Source organism: Oryzias latipes, chromosome 5 (genome assembly GCF_053564925.1).
Source record: "Oryzias latipes strain Hd-rR chromosome 5, Olatipes_Hd-rR_3.1".
Taxonomy (NCBI): Eukaryota; Metazoa; Chordata; class Actinopteri; order Beloniformes; family Adrianichthyidae; genus Oryzias; species Oryzias latipes.
The window spans coordinates 4,397,925-4,419,478 of NC_136241.1; the positions used below are offsets into that span (position 1 = coordinate 4,397,925).

Here is a 21,554-nt window from a genome sequence, read left to right on the forward strand (position 1 = left end):
TTTATTCCTGTCTTGAGACGATCAAAGTGAGTGAAACATTTTTTAGGAAACAAAGATCAGAATCACTTTTTACAAAAACACAAAATCTGTTGTGTTCAAGACAAACAACGTCTTTATTTTCTTGATAGAAATAACATTTTCCAAAGCTGAATGTGAAGTTACAAAGCCCCAAAACTGGAATCTTTGAACAAAAGCTACATTTCATGAACTCTTTGTGAGCCTAAAGTTCTTACTGAAATAAACAGAGGTAATAAACAACAAACCTTTTTCCCCATTCAGCATGTCTGACACTAAAGGTCATCAAACTACTTGAAGACTATAAACAGGCCACTTTTAAATTCGATTTTTTTTTCCAACTCAATAAAGGATAGAAAATAATGGAACCCCTAATAATACTGACTGGGTTTACTCAGAGTCATCTGCACTTTCATCTTCATCTCCTCCGTTGGTCTTCTTTGTTGCCTCAGAGTCGCTCTTGTCAGCCTGCAGGAGACGAGACGAGAGTCAAGTTTGAAAGAAGAAATGATCAATTTAAGTTCAGCTTAGCAACACAGTGGCTGGAAAATCCTCCATTGTCCTGCAGCATCATGTCCAGTATTTACCTTCAACCTTTAGGACAGTAGGTGTCACTGTTGTTCAAAGTGCAGTGCTCTGATGCAGGCGTCACACACAAACGTTCAGTTACAACTTCTTTAACCCTTGTGCTATCTTAGATGACCCCCCCCTTACATTGACGTGTTCTCCCTACCACGACAAAGGTGGATAAAGGTGGAAAGATTTCATGTAATCCATGGACACCAGTGAAGATCACAAATCACTGAAGAAAAAAGGTTCAGAGCACTGTCTAGTGCAGAGGTGGGCACTGAGGGCCGCATTCCTGTATGTTTTCCAGCATACCCTGCTCTGGCATGTTCTGATTGGCTGGACACACCTGAACCAGGTAATCAGCCACGAGTAGGGCAAGACTATCTGGAAATCATGCAGACACACCGGCCCTCGAGGCCTGGAATTGCCCACCCCTGGTCTAGTGGGTCTAGATGACCCAACTCCTAATGTTAAAGTGCCTAGGATGGAACAAGGGTTACTCGTATTTATTTGTCTGCTTTTGCCCAATTTGCAATGACATCCCATAGTTATATACTTATATTACTGATAGACTCTTACATGCTTAATGCAACACTGGAGTGAGTCCACACAGCAAACGCTTCATGTCAAATATGGATAAAGGACAGAAACAGAATTCAAATGACTGCTGTTACTGTTTGTTCGTTGTCGCTGTGGCTTCATGACTGTTTGTGCAGTTCTATGTTCAGAGAGGATGAAACCCCGCTGCCTCGTCTCTGCGGCCGCCGTTTTACCGTTAGAAACGTCAGATACCTCATCATCTGACAGTTGCTGTGGAAGTGGCAGACCCTCGCCCTCTTCTTCATCTTCGTCCTCGTCACTGTCTTGTGACCGCTGTGAGAGAATCTCCTCCCCCTAAAAGACACAGAGTAGTTCTTTAAAGTCCCGCTCCGATCATCCTTCGATCTATTTACGTTCCCAGTGGTCTTTTCATTCCGATGATGCCGTTTTTAGACTAACTCCAAAATAACGGAGTCGTTTTCTGGGACATCATTTCTGCAGAGTGGCAGGAGATCATTAGAAAGACCCCTCTGAGCTGTGGGAGGGGCTTTAGGTGGGGAGTACGCCTCTGCTGACTGATATCCCATCGTCCCTTTTTTTAATCTTTCTCCCGCTAGCTTACAGCCCCTCACAACCCAAACCCAGCATTAGTGGTGCAACAAAAATGGCGAGCAATTTTGGAGCCCTCCAGTCGTACAGTTGATCCAGATTCCAGCTCAGTTGAGGAAAACAAAGACGCACACGGATCTATTTGTCTGAAGGAGCGCAGCGGGGCGCTTGTGGTCCGCTCCTTTTCATACCACATTTTATCAACTGCTCCTCATTCACCGCAGTTTGAATAACAAAATACTCTGAAATGCTTTTTTAATCTTCATTTTCCTTTTCATATATGTCCTCCATCATCAGAAAAATGATACCAGAACCCCAAAAGTGCAGTTTTGATTGAAGTGGGTCTTTAAAAAACCACAACAGGAAAGGCTTTCAGAGGATATCTAACCTTCAGATTGCGATTCTTCAGATTCCCCATCCAAAAGGCTTCCTGGCAGTTGTTGAGCGCCAACATGGCCTTCACCCTGTACAGAAACAGCTCCAGGCTCTTCTTCAAGGCTGGCACATGGTTGGTCAAGCTGGTATCCTGGCGAATCTGGCAACCAACACAACACAAGGAAGACTCTTTTTGAAGATAACCAGCGCGCATCTTGAGCCGTTTCCACGTGTCAAGACACAAGACACGACTGTGCAAAAAGAAATCCAACTTCACGAGACCTTAGAGTGTCCACACATGTGGTGGAGCTGACGAGTGCTGAGCTGGAAGGTCTTGAGCAAGCTCTGAACGTCCTCCTTCAAAATACAAGGTACCAAAAGCAGAGAGAAAAACCATTCATCAGCTGAATTAAACAGGGAAACCTGCAGAGGAACTTTTTTCTTCTCTACCTTGTGTCTTTTAAAACTGTAGTCCAACAGCGGCATTCCCAACTTCAGGAAGGACTCCAAGAAAAGTCTTCCGTACTGGAAATGCACAGTTAGTTCTGATCACAGATAACAAAGGCACACACATGTGAAAGCAACGGTCTGATGCGTTCGCTGTCAGCTCACCTTTAAGCACACGTTAAGCACTGACCTGGAGTCAAACACCTGCATGAGAGAAGAGCAAACAGATCACTATTCAAGATGGAGTCAAACAAAATCTGTCAAACAATTCCAGTGGGAAGCTGAAGAAAGCTGAAACCCTTTGTGGATCATCACAGGTTTAAGGCAAATCTACCTTCACTAGGTTTACCAGGATGTGGAAATCTCGCACTGCCAGGTTCCACGTCAGCAGCTTCTCACTCTGAGCCTGAAGGATGGACACGTTCGGTGTTCTGACTTGTCTCTCGTCATGAAGTTGAGCAAACAGAGTTAGTTTGGGGCTGACCTCAGAGTCATCGCTGGATTTTCCTGCAGGAATCTTCCTGACGGCCTTCTCCAGCTCTGCCAGCAACACTTTGTAGAACACCAGGAAGGTCTGCCTGCAGAGAACAACCAGCCGATGGATGGAGCACGGAGCATTCCAGCTGAAACCAACATCTCCAGCAGCAGACCGTTACACCCACAGCGGCACCAGAGGTCCGTCACTCCAACCACTGCTAGACCGCACAAACACTCTATTGATGACAAAACATTCAACGCACAACTGCTATTCTGGCTATGCATGCAGAAAACGGGTGTTTTTTTTATAGTATTTTTTTACACGTTCTTTGGACCTCGATGCCTGATCCCCCAGAGTTGTAACAACTGACTTTCCCCCCGGCAGGATCGATAACGTTTATCTAAACTCAGAAGAAGACTGACACGAATGAGTATGAGCTTTTTCTAAATTCATTTAGGGAAAAAACAAGCTGGTTCTATGTTTTCAAGTGCTGCTCTCATTGTCCAAAACACTGTAAAGGCAATAATCTAAGCAGTTTAAATGTCTTGAGGTGAAACGTTGGATGCCGAGCGCCGACCTGTTGAGAGTTGGCCAGGATGCTGAGCTTTCATCTTTGGACACGTTGAGGAGCTCAGAGATTCCTTCTCCAGCGATTTCTTCCACGACCTTCAGGATGTCATCCACCTGCTCCAGATAAATGCTGCAGCAACCAGCAGGATGGGAGTTTTCATCAACAACACAGGTGGTGCATGGAGACAAAAAGCAGGTTCAGGTTCAGAACTGGTTCTATTAAACTCTGAAGGAAAAGTGCACGTTTGGCCGTCAGAAGTAGACAGACAGAAATGAACGTCTGAGCTGCTTCATGGTGCTGAAGACCCAGAGGTCTTTCATCACTTTGTTGGAAGGTAAACCAGCATTTAGGAAATTACAGTTCCTAAAATATTGGTGGAGGCAGTTCCAAAAAAATCTCTAAGCTGTGATTTCAGACTCACGTCAGGAGGGCATGCAGAGCTTCATTAAATTTGTTCCCTCGCTCTCTCTCTCCACTGGCCGTCACCCAAACCTGGCTCAGAAAGTGGCGAGCGAGGGAAGCTGTAAGGGAGAGAGAAAGGCAGAAATCAGCCTTCGATGCTGGAACTTCACATGTCACTAAATGAAACAAAAAAAACAAGTAACATATCAGTTTGACCGGTCTGATCTCTGTGAGCAGCAGCATTTCCTCCTCTTTCTGCCACAGTGGACAGGAGCTGGGAGAGACACAAAGCCGTGTTCAGACTCGGCATTGTGCTGCGGAAGTTCAGCAGGTACTCGAAGCTGTGCCTGAAGACAAAAACAGCCAAGTCTCAGCACTGTCGCCTCATCACAAACTGAGACTGAAAGCAATTCAACTGGAACCCAAACTTTAACTGTCAAACACAAATGGTTTACTTCACAAACTGCTCCAGGGTCAGATCAGCATCTCCTTCTTTGAGACGTTCCGCCAAAACGCCCAGAGCCTTCTTCAGCAGGTTCCTGTGTCCTGGCTGACTGAATCCAGACCTGAGGATGTGACCCAACACACACACACACACAAAACAAAACAAAAGTCAATAAATGATTCAGTCGCTGACATCATTTTAAGTCCCACTCCCATCATCTTTTGATCGATTGTAAAAGAGTTCCTGGTGGTCTTTTGACCTTTTAGGTCTCCAGCTAATATCTGCCATCACGGGGCTCCAGAATGAACTACCGTGCTAATCACAACTCCACCCTTTGTTAGCGGTGCAACACAAATGGAGCATCGGAGCTGCTAGCCGTACAGTTTAGATCCAGATTCCAAATATTCTGGAGAAAACAAAGACGTTCGTGGATCCGTTTGTCAGCATCAGACTGGAGCGGAGCGGGGAGCTTGTGGCTCGCCCAGCGTTTTTTTTCTACGTCACAAATACGATCGTTGGCATCAACATTTTTATTTCTGCTTCAGATGCGCAGCCATTTGGATAAAGAAATGAAACGTCATTTCAAGCCTAACGCTTTCATCATGAGGAAAATACCACTAGAACATCTCAAAGAGCCTTTTCATCGGAGTGGGTCTCTCACAGGTTTCTTCAGACGTCACTCTGCTCAGCCTCACCAGCTGAAGACGGTGTTCAGGACCTGCAGGAGCAGCTGGTAGCTTGCAGACATCAACCGATGCTCCTGCAGATCTGCGGCGGCCGCATCAACACAGCCATCGTTTTTCGACAGCAGAGCCTGCGAACACACAGCAGTCGTGGTCAGAGATTTGACAGGAGTTCACGGTTTCCATCCCAGCCGGTGGCTTTGTACCTGGAAATGGTTGTGGCAGTTCTCCAGGTGAGTGCAGAGGGCGGGCAGCAGCTGGACGCAGTAGGACGCAATATCTTTGGTGCTCCGCTGCTGCAGGTGGGAGAAGCCGACGCTTCTGTCGGCCCTTGTCTGGACGAGAGCGTTATTTACAGAATGCATCTTTAAATGACTGCAAGGACAGAGTTGACCGTTAAAATCATGGACGCCACAATTCTCGGTTCAAAACCGTACCGCATGTTCCAACACTGAACCAAATCGTGGGACAAGTGAATCTCTGTATCCCTGCTGCATACCAGTATGTTTACATTTACATTTTGGGTGTTTAATTTTTTTTAGTATTTTATTGTTTTATCACACCAGGCTCAGTATGAACACACTGAAAGGCTTTTCTTCACTTTTACTTTATTATCGGCAAATTAAAAAGTTGTTGTTTTGTAAAACACAAAAATGGAGGTCAAATTGGATGGAAGGGGAACCGTAAAGTTCCTTTGACATCAGCTGTAAATTTGAGAGCGGATGGTTTGTACCTTCAGGAATGGAGCCCTCTTGGTGGGGGCGGCTGTTAGCCTAAACTCCAGTTTGTGAAGCAGATCCTCCAGCAGGAAAACCAGCTCGGCGGGGCCCAGCAGAACCTCTTCCCGCACCTCGGTAACACATGTAATGCTGTTTAGATGGACTCACCACCCTCAAGCAGAACTCTGACGGGTTTAACTCTACCTTAGTGTGGAGCTCCGAGTCCAGCAGGGAGCGAGACAGCAAGCCGGACTGCAAAACACTCAGAACCTCCAAGTCCAGCTCTCTGAAAAAGGGCCTGAAGACCGACAGACTGACCCCCGGCCAGACGTCTTTGTCTTTCTCCTTTTCAGGATGCTCCTTCGGCACAGACGGATGATGCTTTCAGCTATGTGTTTGCACTGGGTGGAGGTGTGGCGGGTGTGGGGGCTTCTTTACCTGCTGGGTTTCATCCGCTTCAGCCGCCTCTGCGGGCTGAGAACTGCCTTCTGAGGAACGCCTCGCAGCAGCTTTCCTCTTCTTTCCCGCACCGTCTAAAACAGAAGTGACTTTTAGAATAATCTGCAAAAGAATCCATGTTCTAAAGCTCTAGCGTGATTCATAGATTGGTCAGATCCACCAACCTTTCTTTGGCTTGAGTGCAGGAACAGCAGAGGAGAGAGCCAGCCTGTCGGAGCTTTCTCCATCAAAGTTGGAAACAGGAGGAACAAAGCCAGGCGTTTCTGCTCAACATAGGAAGGTTATCAGGAAAAGTACGTCTTTAATGAAGCAGGTAGGTTTGGGTTCTGGGCCGAAAAGAGACCTGCCAAAGCCTTTTCCAGCAGCGTCTGCAGGTACGTGATGTTCTGCAGTCGAGTCATGACTTTCATCTTCATCTCCGTTTCTGTTTGCTTACAGAAGGCATTCACAACCTGTGGGAGGAGCCTGCCTCAGTCCTGCTGGCTGTAATGAACCGAATGCTTGACGGCGACCTGCAGTTACCTCTCTGAACCAGTTGATGGCGTGGAAGAGTAGAGCGCAGAGGAAGTCCCTCTCCGCCTTAGACAGGCTCTCAACTTTCTCCACGACATCCATGTCTGCCAGGATCAGGGGGCAGCCTGCTCACGCAGCAAACCCCAAAACACAAAGACCGAGCGCTTTCAAGCCACAGACATCAACAAAAAGAGACGCAAACTTTCTTGTTTCCCTCACCCAGGAGGGCATCAATCTCCTCCAGGTCTCCCTGGTGCCGCTTCTCCTCGCAGAGCCTCAGGAGGCGAAAGAATGGAGACAAACACAGAGGAGAAACCCTCCTGTCAAGAGAGGAAGAAACGCTCAGGCTGTCAGCCATCAAAGCCACGCAGAAGTTCAACACACAAGAAATGAAGTGTAAAAAACAGCTGGGAAACATCAGAAATGGTTTGAAGGTCACTGACTTCAGCGGCTTCTTGTCGTGGGTCAGCTCATCTCCTTTGCTTTGTGTGTCTTTGGCCAGTAGGGGCAGCAGGTTGATGGCGATGCCTCCTTGACTCTCATCGTCATCCAGGTTATACATCACACGAGGTGGCAAAAGGAAAGAACTAAAGCAAACAGACGAGAGAATCACTAGTATCAGTATCAGGATGAAAGTCCATGACCTTTAACCCAGTGGACGCCAACCTTCTTCTGGTCACGGGCTGGTTTCATGTCTCTGTGCGAGGGATGACGTTGGCATTTTAGCTTCCAGTTTCCCTTTAGGTAAACTTCATCCTAATCTTCTGTAAAACGTCTGCGGCTGATTTAAACTTTATCTGGACACTACACTTTGTGTAGGAACCACTAAGGGGAGAAATATAATTTCCCTTTATCCATAACTGTCAACGTAGAAGCTAAAAATAATCAGACGCCGACTTCAGCCTCGTCCCACTTTGAACATGCAACGGATAACGGATAAACGGATAAATACAAAATACAAACATTCACTGAAATATAATCCACTGTTCAAGCAGCATCCTGTAACATTAGACAGCAACTACTGCAGTAAATCCATATTTGGAGTTTTTTGCTGTTAGATGCAGCTTTCTTTGTCCTTTGAAGTCAAAGGTCTGTTTCTGCATAAAGAAACTTTCCAAATAAGTTTGTTTTTGTCAACTTTGCTAGCTTGGGGGTTTAAATTTAGCGGTTGGTGCAGCCGCCTTAAGAAAGCAGCAGATCAGGCGTGAGCCTGTGTAGGTACCGTAACCATTCGGCCTGCAATTCCCGTTTGGGGTCCTTTCGACTGAAGATAACAGGATAACACTACGATTACCCCCACTTGGACAAACTACGTATCGTGGAGATCTGCTCGGGATCTACATATTTTCATTTCATGTTTCCTTGTGTAACCTAAAGTTCTTTTCCCTCATAAGTTGTGTGACATTATTCTTTGTGATGTTTATAGAGATTTTGCCACAACCCACTTAGTAAAAAGATCTGTGGCTGTTAAAATGAACCTGCTGCTCCACACGAGTGAACGTGTCTCTGCTGACAGAGCAGCTGGAGTCTCGTAGCTTCGTGTTTGCAGGCGGAGAAGGTGCTTTGTTATAGTGTTCGGTCCAGAGAAGGGTTCTGACCGCAGGCCGTTCGGCTGCTAATGGGCTTAATAATAATCATAACAATAATAAAAGCACCTTTAGAAGATGATCTTGCTCTATGTCGGAGCTCTGTTTGTTTACAACGGACCGCATAATATCTTTTTCTATGGTAGTATAGTAATTTTTCCAGACCAATCACTATCTGACACGTCATCGGACCAACGGACAGCCAATCACAATAGTCGAAGGACCCCGAACGGTTGTTGCAGGTCGAATGGTTATTGTACCTCCACCGGATGTGCTGGGGAGAATCCAGGAGTCAAAACCTCCTTCCGAACTAGAATATAAATGAAACAGGGAAAGTGTAGGCTGTCTTTTTTGGGGGGGACCAGTGCTACGACCCATCCAGTCCTTCAGCACTAACCCAGTTATATCCGGCCCAAGGTCCACCACAAAATCCTCTTGGAAATCATCCAGGACCCGACTTCCCATCATTTCCTGTCAGAGGGAGATCGTTTTAGAAGGTTTGTTTTTTCCCCCAATGAGGGAGTCACAAGTGAAGAGTCACTGAGGAAGAACAGCTCACCTGCACCTGTGGGTCCAGAGTGGAGCTCCAGATCAGGTTGGCCAGTTCGTCGTAGTACAGAGCTGCAGCTTCAGGAGAGCTCTCACTGCTGGACTTCACCAGCTCCATCAGCGCCGTCACCTGCAGCAGGAACACAAAGGAGGAGCGCAGAAACTGAAAGGAGAGTTTGTCCTGTCACCCGTGAGCGAGAAGCGGCTTCAGCAGAAGGGACAATGATCGGAAAACTCTGATCCGAAGAGTGGAGGAGGATGCTCCATATGCCGGAGGAGGTTTCCTTCACAAACACAAACGATTTTCTGCCTTTTCTGTTAGAAATCTAGAATAGTTGATGGACATTGACTTGAGCTTCAGTCAGAACATCACAAAATCCTTCACATAAAACATCAACTAGACAATAAATACTCTTATGAATGCTTGATTCTGATTGGCTGCTGGGTGTGCATTAAAAAATTATAACGCTCCGGGAAAATGAACACACTAAAAAAGAAGTTCCTGTATCACTGCGCTGGCTACTTCAAAACAACCTTTAGCTTCATCATCTGGACAAAAACAGGCGGTAAGAGGAGAACTTTCTCTGTACTGATGCTTTATTAGACCCATTATGATGATAAGCATATTTATCGCTTTCTTTGCCGCTTCAGCCGTCGCTGAGGTCGGCGTCGGCTCAACCGGTTAAGTGTGACAGCGCCACACCGCACAACAAATGTGGTCCACTTTTGTGAAAAAGTGATCCAAACCAGAAAAATGACAAGAATAAAGTACTAAATCTGGGCCAGTGGATTCACTAAGTTATTGCATCCAACAGATCAGTGCTTGGATGCAAAACTACTTTCTCCAGCTAAACTCAGACAAGACTGAAGTCATCGTCTTTGGTCCACAGAAACAAAGTGTCAGCAGTTACCTGTGCTCTCTGTCTCTAAAACCTTCAAGTCACTTCAGAAACCTGGGGGTCATCATGGACTCTGACCTGAACTCTACCAGCCATATCAAGTCAGCAGCATTTTACCATCTAAAAAACATCGGCAAAATCCAACATAGTGTCAAAGTCAGACCTGGAGATACTTCTTCATGCATTTGTCTCCAGTAGGTTAGGTTACTGTAACGGCCTGCTCCCCAAACGAGCTGTAAAAGAGTAAATCAGTGCTGTGCTCAGGTCTCTGCACTGGCTTCCTGTAGCTCAAAGAATAGACTTTAAAGCAGCTCTGCTTGTTTACAAGTCTCTCCACATGAACCATCTTGGACTCTGAGGACCTCAGGGACCCCTCAGGGCCTACTGCGGGGGCCCAGAGTCGGGACTAAACAAGGGGAATCAGCGTTTCAGTCTTATGCAGCTAAAAGCTGGAACAGTGTCCCTGAGGTTGTGAGACCGGCTTCTACTGTGTTACGGTTCAAATCCAGACTCAAAACATTCCTGTTTAGCCGTGTGTGTACCTGAAGGGTCCTTATCCTCACCTCTCTTCCTTTTCTTTTCTCTTCCCTTTCTTTTAAAGTACATTTTATAATGAATATGTATGTTTTTAATCTTTGCACTGTTATGTCTTGTGATTTAAATACATTTTCCTGTTTGTGAAGCTCTTTGAATGACTTTGTGTACGTATTGTGCGATACAAATAAACTTGCCTTGCCTAAAAACTATTTAAATATGTATTTCTTTTGTAAGTGACCATGGTACCAGCGGGTTTCTTTGCGTCGGATGGTTGCTTCTGCAAAGTGCATTAATTCTGATCCTGCACACTTGGATGGCCGTTAACCCTTACTTAACACTTTATGTGGATTTTTGTTCATGTTTAGATCCAGAGTTTGCTCTTCGTTGCTGCATTTGTGTGACAGCCTGCAGTTCATTTCATTTCTTCCTCTCTGTAAACGCCTTTGACGTGTTCTGCTGCTGCACAGCCAAATCTGCTTGGGTCTGTGTGAAAACAACCATTCTCCCTGAGGAAAACTGCCGATTCAGCGGACGCCGTTTCTTTATCGGTGCTTGGAAGTGAGAAAAACACACGCATGAAAATCAAATAAAGGACTTTTTTTTTTTATTAGAAAATTAGCAGAACCTTCCTTACTAAAGACTAAAGTTCACATTGCAAAACCACAAACTCTGACACTCACAAACAGTGAGTGATGCACTCGGAATGATGGCACAAAAATCCCTCCATTTCCTTCTGATGAACAATTTCCACGCTGCACAAACCTTGTCAGGCATAATCATGATTGAAAACCCGGGAAGGCTTTGAAAATCGATCAAAGGATGACTGGCGTTGGACTTTAACAACACTGAGACACAAGTTTGAAAGTAAATGTAGTTTTTAAGACTAATGATCTTAAAATGTTTGACTCTAGTTTTACTTTAACATGATTACGGTCTAGAAAAAAAGGACAGTTGGACTGTTGTAGCGCTTCAAATCAGATTTTTCTGGGAGTAAATGAGTATATGCATCTAGTTTAAAGATAAAAATCTCTTTTATGAGCCATACATGCCCACTTAGGACATAATTATTTTCAATTATCAGAGAAATATACCTTAAAATAAGTATTCATTCAGAACAAATTCTACAAGTTCCACCAGAAATGTTGTCCTTTATAACAAGGGAGAAACATATTCTATTCAATTTCTTTACATGTTTTGAGAAGGAAACTTTTCCAGGGTTGCCATGTGATTTTGAAAGATTTAGTTGTTCTGCAAATAATAAAATCCTTCAGTAAAATCAAAAGGTTTGTGCCACAGATGTAATTTTTCTGCAACACACTAAAACAAATAACGATGGTTTAGAAGGACTTTTTTTTGAATCCGCTACAGGTGTTCTGGTGGGACGTATACCTGTCTGAGCGTCTCCTGGGACAGCGAGCCGTTCTGCGAGTCCGTCCCTTCAGACCTGTGATTGAGGGGACAGTATGTTGAAGACACACTGACTCTGACATGAGAGAACAAACACTAAATTATGGCTCTGTCCACATTGGAGGGCTGCGTTCTTCCTCGGTTCAAATGCAGCCGAACGAACACGGCCTTCTTTTTCTTGATTTCAAGGATTGGTCTGGTGCATCCGGGCCATTGAGATTGTCTGACAACAATGGCGGGCTGGAAGTTTGGATATAATATAAGCCAGGGAATTTTTGAGCCCCGTGCCGGGTTCACTACTCCTCTCTGTTGGGGACTCACGGTTGCTTCACGACGGGATGTAACCGCTGGAATTATCACAGACATTAACATCCGGCCAACGCCGCCCGGGAAGGACGCAGCCCTGGAATTTGGACACGCCCACAGACATTTCTGTGTGCGGTAAATATCTGTTACCTGGCTCCCATGCTGCCTATAATCATGACTGCACCAATGATGCCGATCCGCTTGTACTTGGGCACAGTGCTGGACAGCTGCTTGCGGATCACAATGTGCATGTCATCCTGGAGGGAGGGGGGTTAGGGTTACCATGACAGAAGGTGATCAAAGAGCTGAAGCTGAGCTGCTGTAGATGAGTGTGCAACAGTCTACCTGGATGTGAGAGCCTTGCTGCTGCTGCTGCCCGAACGCCAGTCTGCTTAGAAGCTGGAAAAGTTTTCGAATCTGCTGAGACGTCAGGTTGTCCATGTAGTCCAAGATTCCCTGTCCAAACACCTGTCAGTCAAAACTAAAGCAAAACCGACGTGCTGCTCCAGCGTCACATCCATACCTTGACAAAAACGGCATACAGGGCCATTTCTGAGGGTTTCTCTGTCACCAGGCCACAGAGCAGCTCCAGAGCCATGTCCACCTCTCCACCCGCACCACTGCACACATGGGTCACCAGGGAGCCCACGACTTCCTGCAGGAAACCACGGAAACGATGAAAAGACGGGCTTCTGCCTAACAAAACAGGGTCTGAGGTCACACGTGACGGCACCTGCTGGCAGTACGAATCAAACGCGGTGAAAGAGCATCGGTACATGTGTCCACCAAAAGCCACCAGGCCGGGGTCGGGGGAACGCAGCAAACTCTGAGCGAGAGCCAGAATGGAGGAGAAGTATCCTCGCAGCACCTGCAACGTCACCAGAGGAGAGTAAAAGAGCCGTCCCGATGGAGGCTGCTGCTCCGATGGAGGCGTGCAGCACCTGGACGTAGTCCCTGAAGGTCCTCTGCAGCAGCGGCTCCTGGATGAGGCCGGTCCTCACTTTGAGCTTCAGCATCCTCTCCGCCCCCCTGCGGCTCTGGTTGGCGTTGGTGGAGTGGAGGATGAAGAGCATCAGCAGATCGATGACCTGATGCAGAGACGACCACATTCATCCAAACTGGAGCTGCTACTGATCATACATGCACGTGAAAGCATGACAAAGCGTCTCCTTCCGGATGTCCTAAAACATCCCTGTTGCCTGGGAAACCTCCATATACATACTGAGCAGAAACAACTGCTATGAACTCACCTTGTGCTCCTCCTCCTCCTCTACAGACTCTATGGCCTGATATGAGAACAGATTAAAAGTAAGGTTAGGCAAAAATCGGAAATTATTTAAAACACAGAAGTAAAAAACATTAACAAAAATCCATAGAAAAACATGAAGCTTTAGACATTTTCCCTTTAAAATGTGACCTTATAAAGAATTTGAGGTCAGTGCTTCTCTAAATCAATAAACTCAACAAACAAATGTTAAAAATATACATAAAACTTTCAAATAAATTAAAACAAGATTTTTTATGTGTGAAATTCAATTTTTGATTTAAAAAGAATTACTTACAAAATTAAATATATTTTAGATTAATCACGTTTTCTGTTTTATTTGAGGCCTAAAGAAGTTAGAATTATTAAATCATATTTTATTTGTTTTGATTTTTCTTCACAATCTTAAAAAAAAAACAATTTATTTGTTTAAAAAAAATGGACGGTCCGGATTACTATCCAACCTTAAGCCAAGCCTCTGCAATGGTTTTCTGGAAGCGCACAGCTGACTTGATGCCGTCCAGAACCAGACTGATGCTGTCCTGGCTGCTGCTCGCTGCTGCTGCTGCTGCTGGAGCAGACCTGATGGAAAACAGCAAAAGAACAAATGAAGCCAGCTCTCATCTCCTTCAGAGGGAGCAGCTGAGCTGGAGTTGCATCTCACACTGCAGCTCTTTTAGTCTTCAGCAGAGTCTGAGAAGCCTGAAGCGCAGCAGGAAGCACGCACTGCTCCAGCTCCAGGTTTTTCCGGAGACTGCACACCACCTACGAAACACAAAACAGTTCTGCAGAGACAACACCTAAGGAGGGAAATCCTACATTTGCTGACCGAGTACCTCACCTCGTATGCATCCGAGGATGAGACGGAGTGCAAAATGAACTTGACCACGACGGGAAGGTCCTCCAGCTGCACAGCAGCCATCGTTGCCATGACAGCAGTCCGCACCTGAAACAGCCAACAGTTACAGGTCACAGCGCGGGCACGGACGCCAGCGTTCATGCGGGCCCAGCAAGGCGGAAATTCTACCTCTGTTAGTAATGAAGAACTGAGGTTGAGGCTGGAGAGGGCATCCAGGATGGGGACGGTCAGCTGAGTGCGTTCCAGCAACAAACAGCTTCACAGAAAAAGAGAAAGACTGCGGTGAAAATGGCCTTTTTGGTGTTTTGGCATGTTCTAGTGCCGTTTTTCTGAGGATGGAGTACACTTGCATAAACAGAAAATTCCGTTCCAAATTACATTTCTGAGTATTTCTTTATTCAGATTGTTCTGAATCAGGATGAAATGAAAAAAAATCCGTTTGAAAAAGATCGTTTTTGTGATGTAGGAAATACGCTGAGCGGCCCACAAGCTCCTCTGAGCTGAATCTGGTTCCCAAACGCTACGGCTGGATAGCTCCAACGCTGCTCGCCATTTTTGTTGCTCCGCCAATGTTGGGCTGGGTGTGTGAGGGGCTGTAGGCTAGCGGGAGGGCGTGTAACCAGAGAGCTCTCAGCAACAGGGAGGGGGAAGGGGGCGGCCTTACGCCACAGCACGGTCCCTCCAACAACCCTGAGGTGAATTTCTGATGAACTCCTGCCGCTCTGCAGAAACTACGTCCTAGAAAACGACACGGGTTTTTTGGATTTTGTCTAAAAATTACATCATCGCAATTTAAGGAGAATGCTTTGAAAATAGAAGAAAAGAGGCTCGGAGTGGGACGTTTAAACCTCCGCTTGAATCCTGGGTGGTCAGAGAGCGATACTCACTTGAGCTCTCTGCCGACATCGTTGTGCTGGGAGTCATCTAGTATCTCTGGTAAACTTGTGATGACGTCCCGCTGAACCTCTACAGGCGCTACTGACACAAGCTCCATGAGTTTCAGCGACAATCCCTGCAGGAGGAAACCGGAACGAGAGAGAAAACGCCCTTCAACGTCCACCTCAGCGCAGGTTAGTTTGTTATTTTTTTAGAACTTTGTTTGTTGAACATTTTACATTTCAACAGACATACAGAGTGTTAAATGAGATGTTAGAACAAAAAAAACAAAAAAGACAGTCGAATGTCAGCCCCACCCACCCCCTTAAACAACCCCCAAAAGGCCAGGGCAGACACAAACAAACAAAAAAGGGGGATAAGTAAGCCACTTTGTCATTTAGAAATAATAAAGTATCTAATACAAAAAATAAATAATAATAATAGTAAAATAAGTGAGAAAACCAGGGTAACAGCCTTAACCATTCGTTACACCGGCGCTCAGTCAGCCAGTGAGGTAATATCAAGGAGACCATGTGCTTCAATCTGGAAGTGAGCACCTCAGCTTCTCAAGTTTGAGATTGTAGAGCACCTCAGGGACCCAGAGGACATGCGAAGGGGAACAGGGGGGGCTTCCAGTTCAGCAGGATTAGCCTGCGTGTTAATAGGGTGGTGAATGCAACGACTCGCTTCAGCATGTCAGCGGTTGGGGGAATACCAAACATTGCAGACATGTGATTTGGTGTGACGGCGTATCTATATGCTCTCCATAATGTGTCAAATAGATCTGACCACAGTGATCCGAGCACTGGGCATGACCAAAACATTTGGGCGTGATTAGCAGGAGAGGGGTGACATCAGCGCAGGTTGATTACCTTAGCATCCAGGATTCTGTCCAGCCACTTCAGCTGGTTAATGATCATTCTGGGAAAGCTGAGGCCTCCATCACCAGTGCTGAGAAGTACAGCAGAAACGTAGATAAATCCTCCACAATAACAACAAAGAAACCCTAAAGTTATCAGAGGACTTCCTGACCTGTCAAGCATGAACTCTGGGACTTTCTCAAGCAAAATGTTAATGATCAAAGTCTGCAAGGAAAGCAGACCAAAAATCCTTCTGAATAGTTCTGGTGGAGAAATGTAAGGTTTGGAAAACGTGGGAGTAAATCACAGACCTGTAGCATCTCAACGCCCAGCAACATCCGCAGCAAGCTCTCCTGGAAGGAGCTGGAAGAAAAACACGAGTCGCTGTGGTGACAAGAGCTGCAATGAAAGCCATGAACGTCCCCTTCACATGTCTTCAGGTCCAGTTTAGGAATTTTTAAGACCCTGCATATCTTTTCCTCTTTCGGCTTTTCCCATCATGGGTTGCCACAGTGAAACAACCTCTCAGTCGAGGAGGAGTTGCATGGTTAACTTGGCAATGTTTTACGCCGGATGCCCTTCCTGACGCAACCCTCTCAATTCATCCGGGCTTGGGATCGGCATAGAAGCAGAGAAGGGAACAGGGAGCAGCCCGGATTCGAACCCTGGTTTCACGGATGGAAAGTGCCACAAACCAGCACGAGCTAAACCGGCCCCTACAAGACGTTGCATATGAAAACTGAAAAGCAATTGATCTGCCGGATTCCCAGCCCTATGGACGGAGACAAAACCAAATCCTTGAATTTCAGAGCAAACCGTGTCAGTGACGGAGTGAGATCATGAATTACCGTTCAAATGTTAGTAATTAAATTACAATTACTAGAGTACAGAATCCCTCATTACTCACATAAACAGTTGGTTCTGACTTTGCCTCTTGCTTAAAGGAAACAGAACGGATTCTAATCTAAAAAAATGTGTACACGCTAATGCAGAGTTGGAGATTAAAGTAAGATGACAAGAGCGGAAACATGACGAAAACGTCGAGGCGTTTAGTAACTGGAGATTTTCTGACTATTTCCAATCTATTGAAAACAAAAGCAAAAAGCAGGACAGTTAGGTGCAAGTTGTGTCCTGGAGATGAACTGCTCTCCATTGCCCCAGAGCCAGTGAGCAACCGGTCTATATACTATATGTAGGCCGCGACATAATGTACATCTTCTCATGTTCCTGTGGTGGAAGTAATGAGGCGGGGCTACAAAAAACCTGACTGCCCTTGTTTAGCCCTTTAATTGGAGTATGAGTAAAGTCATGTAATTGCTATTTCATCCCGTACATAAAGTAATCAATTACTCTTTAAAAGTAATTTACCCAACACTGATTCTTGTTTACTTCATTGTTCATTGAAGAAACTCACGGAATCTGGAAAACTTCCCTGTTCAGTTCCAGGTGTTTCTCTCTGAGTCACAGTGGTTGAAGTTTGGGATAAAGACGTTCTGGATCCATTTTAGCTCAGAGAATGGGATCGTTATAGGCTATGAATCGCATCGTCACCCATATTTTATGATCTGAATCAGGATTCAGATCAATGGTTACAGCCCTAATGCAGAGAAATGCAGGTGAGAATAAAACAACTGTTGACGGGGCTTTGTAGAAGAAAACTATTTAAACTGATTATTGTCCTAAAGAAGTTGACGAATGCAGAAAGTGCACCTCCTCCTCCTCCTCCTCCTTTCTGATTTTCTTCTTCTCCTCCACTCATTTCAGCTGCTACATCTTCATCCTCACCTGCATCTTCTTCCTGAACAATCTTCCCTGCATTCTTCTTTTTTCAAATATAAACTACATTTTATGTCTATCATTGCATCAGGTTTTTATCTGGAACTGTCAATCACAACAGAGAGCTGCAGGAATCATTTGTTGCTGTTCTTGTCCCGATGCAAACTAACCAACCTCCAGCCAGCACAGAAATCTGCCTCCTTGATTGGGAATGAATTGAGCGACAAAGCACAACAAGTCTGAAGGTACCCTGTAAGTCCTGTTTGTTCGGGAAAGTGACAGAATTAGTGGATAAGGTGAAAGGACAGAGCAACGTCATGATAAGTAACTAAAAACCTCATAGACGCTAAAATGAGGAGATAAAGAGCTGCCCGACTCACAGTTTTAGCGGCAGTTTGAGCCCGCAGCTGCTTTTGAATAAGTGTTAAAGCAGCAGAGAGCTGGGCCGACCTCCGGCAGATCTTCTACCGGTACCAGTACCGGGTGGTACCAGCTTCCTTTCAGCCCTGGTCACAACTAGCTTCTCACCGCCGTGTATTTTGCACGGAGCTGCAAGGCTGAAGTGGGTGCTTCTTCTTGTTCTTTCTATTAACATCAGTGGTTTGCATCCAGCATGATGGTGCATTTACTTACATAATAAAACTTTAGACCAGAAAAGGTTTCAATTGCACCACTTCTAAGATTTCAAAATTTAAGACTTTTTTTAAATGCCTTATTTCCAAATGATCAAATTCCCCTTTTTAAGACCCTGCAGGAGCCCTGTTTGTGTTTGAAAGCTCACCTGATGTGTCCGTCAGACGTTTGGGGGACGCATGGAAGGAGGCAGACCCTCAGAGTGTCAGGATTTTCAATGTGTGCCTCCATGCCGGTGATGAACTCCTGTATGATCTACGGAACAGTCCCGTGTGAGGAAGGTTGGTGTTTAAAGGGGAGTTGCAGGCGGCGTACTCACCGCGGGGAACTGAGGACTCCTCTGCAGCTGCTGCTGAATTCGCTTCTGGAAAACCACCTGATCCACAGCTGGAGGACAGAGGAAGAGGAGGAGGAGGAGGAGTGAGGCACTGACTCTGGTTATCAACCTGCTGGACCTGAGAGTCTATTTACCAATTTCATTGGACTGAGCGTCGTGTTTTAAGGTGACCCCAGCCTTTCTTACAAAGACAGCAAAGACACTTTCATTTGTCTCCACGGCAACAGCCTCTTTGGCTTGTCGACCAGCGCTGCGGCCCTTTTTTGGTTCTGGAGAAAACAAAAAATAACGTCATCAAATGAAGCAGAGACACAACCTTTGAGAAAACAACACATTTTTCTATTCTTATTTAGAAAATATGATATGGAATTAATTAATCCATTTTTTTGGTTTCTTGTTTTGTTTGTCAAGCATTTCGAGTTTATAAAATAAAGCTCCACTTCTGCTCGGTTGAAAGAGAAAACTTTACTTTATAAAGGCAAACCAAATTTGTTCCTGGTGGAATGGAAAAGATCGTTGGTTGTTCTTTCAAATCAAAGTAACCATTTTATGTTTGTTACCTGCTTATTAGTTTGTTAATGTCTTGTGCATATATATTATAAGGCAAAACGTAAACATGAGGTGTATGATGTCATCCTAAAATGCTTATGCATAAACAGAAAAAGTGTCCAAAATAGTTGGCAATACAAAAGTACAAAGTAAATATCCATACTAAGTTGGCAGTAGAGGTACTTTATGGGGTTCAATTCACTTCTGTTTGCACCATTTTTAATAATACGGAACAATTAGATTGGTATTGTTTTAGTAAATTTCTGTTTGCTTTAATCTTTCTTTTCATCTCATTTTTGTTGATGAAGTATTTGAATCTGTTCACGTTGGAATTAAAAAAAGGGAACCGATTCAGTGTTTTTGCTGTGATTTCTGGCCCAAGACGTTTCTACTTTCAACTGAAGCTTCACTATCGGAAAGACCGGAGTCCTTTGACTTAAATTAGACCAGAGTCCGCTCTGAAGAAAACTGTGGGTTTTTTTTTATTGTCCTTGTGGCGTTTTTCTGATGATGGAGGACAAAGAAAACTAAGACTAAAATCACGTTTTTTTTCAGGTTTCTTTATTCAAATCGTTGTGAATCAGGAGCAAATGAAAAAAAATCCAGTTGGAAAGAGATGGTAATGTGATCTAAAAAATACACTTGGGGGGGGGGGGGGGGGGGGGGGGGGGGGGCACAAGCACCCTGATCCGCTCTATATACACTGTTGGAGCTTACTCTGTGCACAGCTAAGAGCTGAATTTCTAATGAACTCCTGCCGCTCTGCAGAAACTATGTCCTGAAAAACAACACAGGATTTTTGGGGTTTGGGCTAAAAGCGGCATCATCCTAATTAAAGACCAGATGGTCGGTCGGTGTGAGACTTGGAAAAACCTTTTGCATTGTGAGGACTAGGGGTCAAGATTTCCCTCGTCTGACAGATCGGCAGGCTCTCGTTTACAGGCTGAGACTGCACAGATCTCCAGATCTTCTCTGACCAAAACAGTGACGTCATCTGTGGCTCTGGGCCCACGTGGGTGAGCTGAACGTTCAGTTTTAGAATTTCTTTTTCTCTGAATCAGAGCACTCTGTCTGCTTCTGGGATTCGCTTTGGAGGGGCCCTGTAGAACCGATCAACGTCGAGATTAGGAATCCTCACTCCAGCTGTGCGCATCTCTGCTGGTTCCAGCTGTGTGCCAGTGTGATGACTCACGCGTCACGTGACTGACCCGATTATAAAACCACATTCTAGTGAAGTACTCACTGGCAGCTGTAGACAACGGTTCTTCCTTGTCCACAGATGAGCGACGTTTTCTCCTCATCATCTAATAAAAAACAAACATAAAAGGTGTGAAAGCTGCGCATTAATACGGCCTCCGACTCTGTCAAAACTAACCACTAAGACAGAAACTGTCAGCTGTAGCTAAATTCATACACCACCAACTTTTGCACAAACAGTCTTTCATGCGCGTGGGTTTAATTTCGTCTTATTATAGGGTTAAGGAATAACTAAAGCATCAAAAACGTACTTTTTCTGTTCTGTTTTTACAGCGAAACAATCCACAGGCGACCAGCGGACAGAAGATCCAAACAAACTTCCGCGCCAAAGCGCGCGACTTCTTCTACGTCACATCGGAACTTCCCACTTCCTGTTGAGAAAATGCACGAAGAACTCTTTCACAACACAAAATGTCCTCGTTTTAAATTTCACATTTTACAGCTAATTAATAATAAAAATCGTTTTTTATATATACAAGAGGGATAACCACTTTATGAGTTTTATTAGATTGGAACGGTTGGAACTAGCTTAATGTCAAGTGCGCTTGTTTTAGTTAACGGTTGAGCACTGATGGGTGGGGTGTTTGCAAAACCACTGATGAAACATTTTGCCGCTCTACGCTGATGAACATGAGTAACAAACATGTTTAATGGATCAAAGAGTATTCTTAAACAAGATGTCTACATGATGCTTTCTTTGTTTCGTCCAAAAACTTACTTTTACTGCTTGACAAGATGGCTTTATATTCCGCGTGTGTTTAAAATATTTACTATATATATACATTTAAAATTTTATTAATAAAGAATATCCCGAAAGTAAGTTGTGCATGACATTAGCATAACTATTTACAACATTATATTTTGGTAACAATGATTCCAGTCAATGAGACAGACAAATCTATCTCTTTATAATCTGCTTTAATAACCGAAAGAAAAAACAACGTGTTGATTTATAGGATAAGAACACTTACCTCTCTTTTAAAAATTCTTGAGAACGCATGCGCAGAGTGCACGATGGGGGGAACTATCTTGA

At 44.9% G+C, this 21,554-nt stretch overlaps 1 protein-coding gene across 2 annotated transcripts; it reads right to left on the reverse strand.

Moving 5' to 3' along the window:
• Positions 1–89: 89 nt before the first annotated feature.
• On the reverse strand, positions 90–21,518 carry fancd2 (FA complementation group D2). Of its 2 annotated transcripts, XM_078946865.1 has the most exons (45): positions 21,493–21,518; positions 20,773–20,892; positions 20,508–20,568; positions 18,850–18,984; positions 18,698–18,765; positions 18,527–18,633; positions 16,281–16,332; positions 16,142–16,194; positions 15,982–16,060; positions 15,121–15,245; positions 14,402–14,489; positions 14,216–14,320; positions 14,039–14,139; positions 13,839–13,956; positions 13,361–13,396; positions 13,052–13,198; positions 12,844–12,978; positions 12,634–12,765; positions 12,456–12,566; positions 12,261–12,367; positions 11,787–11,841; positions 8,972–9,091; positions 8,810–8,883; positions 7,270–7,413; positions 7,046–7,146; positions 6,836–6,951; positions 6,657–6,765; positions 6,478–6,576; positions 6,293–6,387; positions 6,059–6,214; positions 5,869–5,985; positions 5,342–5,470; positions 5,148–5,266; positions 4,463–4,573; positions 4,224–4,354; positions 4,027–4,126; positions 3,612–3,734; positions 3,041–3,134; positions 2,891–2,962; positions 2,722–2,760; positions 2,560–2,634; positions 2,392–2,466; positions 2,123–2,269; positions 1,378–1,479; positions 90–483 (listed from the first exon to the last, which is right to left on the reverse strand). In XM_078946865.1, exons 3-45 carry the CDS (start codon positions 20,566–20,568, stop codon positions 406–408), a joined length of 4,341 nt encoding a protein of 1,446 aa, XP_078802991.1. In that variant the 5' UTR covers positions 20,773–20,892; positions 21,493–21,518; the 3' UTR covers positions 90–405. The 2 variants fall into 2 exon arrangements, with proteins under 2 accessions (XP_078802991.1, XP_011472951.1); XM_011474649.4 differs by lacking the exon at positions 21,493–21,518 and having other exon boundaries at positions 20,773–21,058.
• Positions 21,519–21,554: the final 36 nt, after the last annotated feature.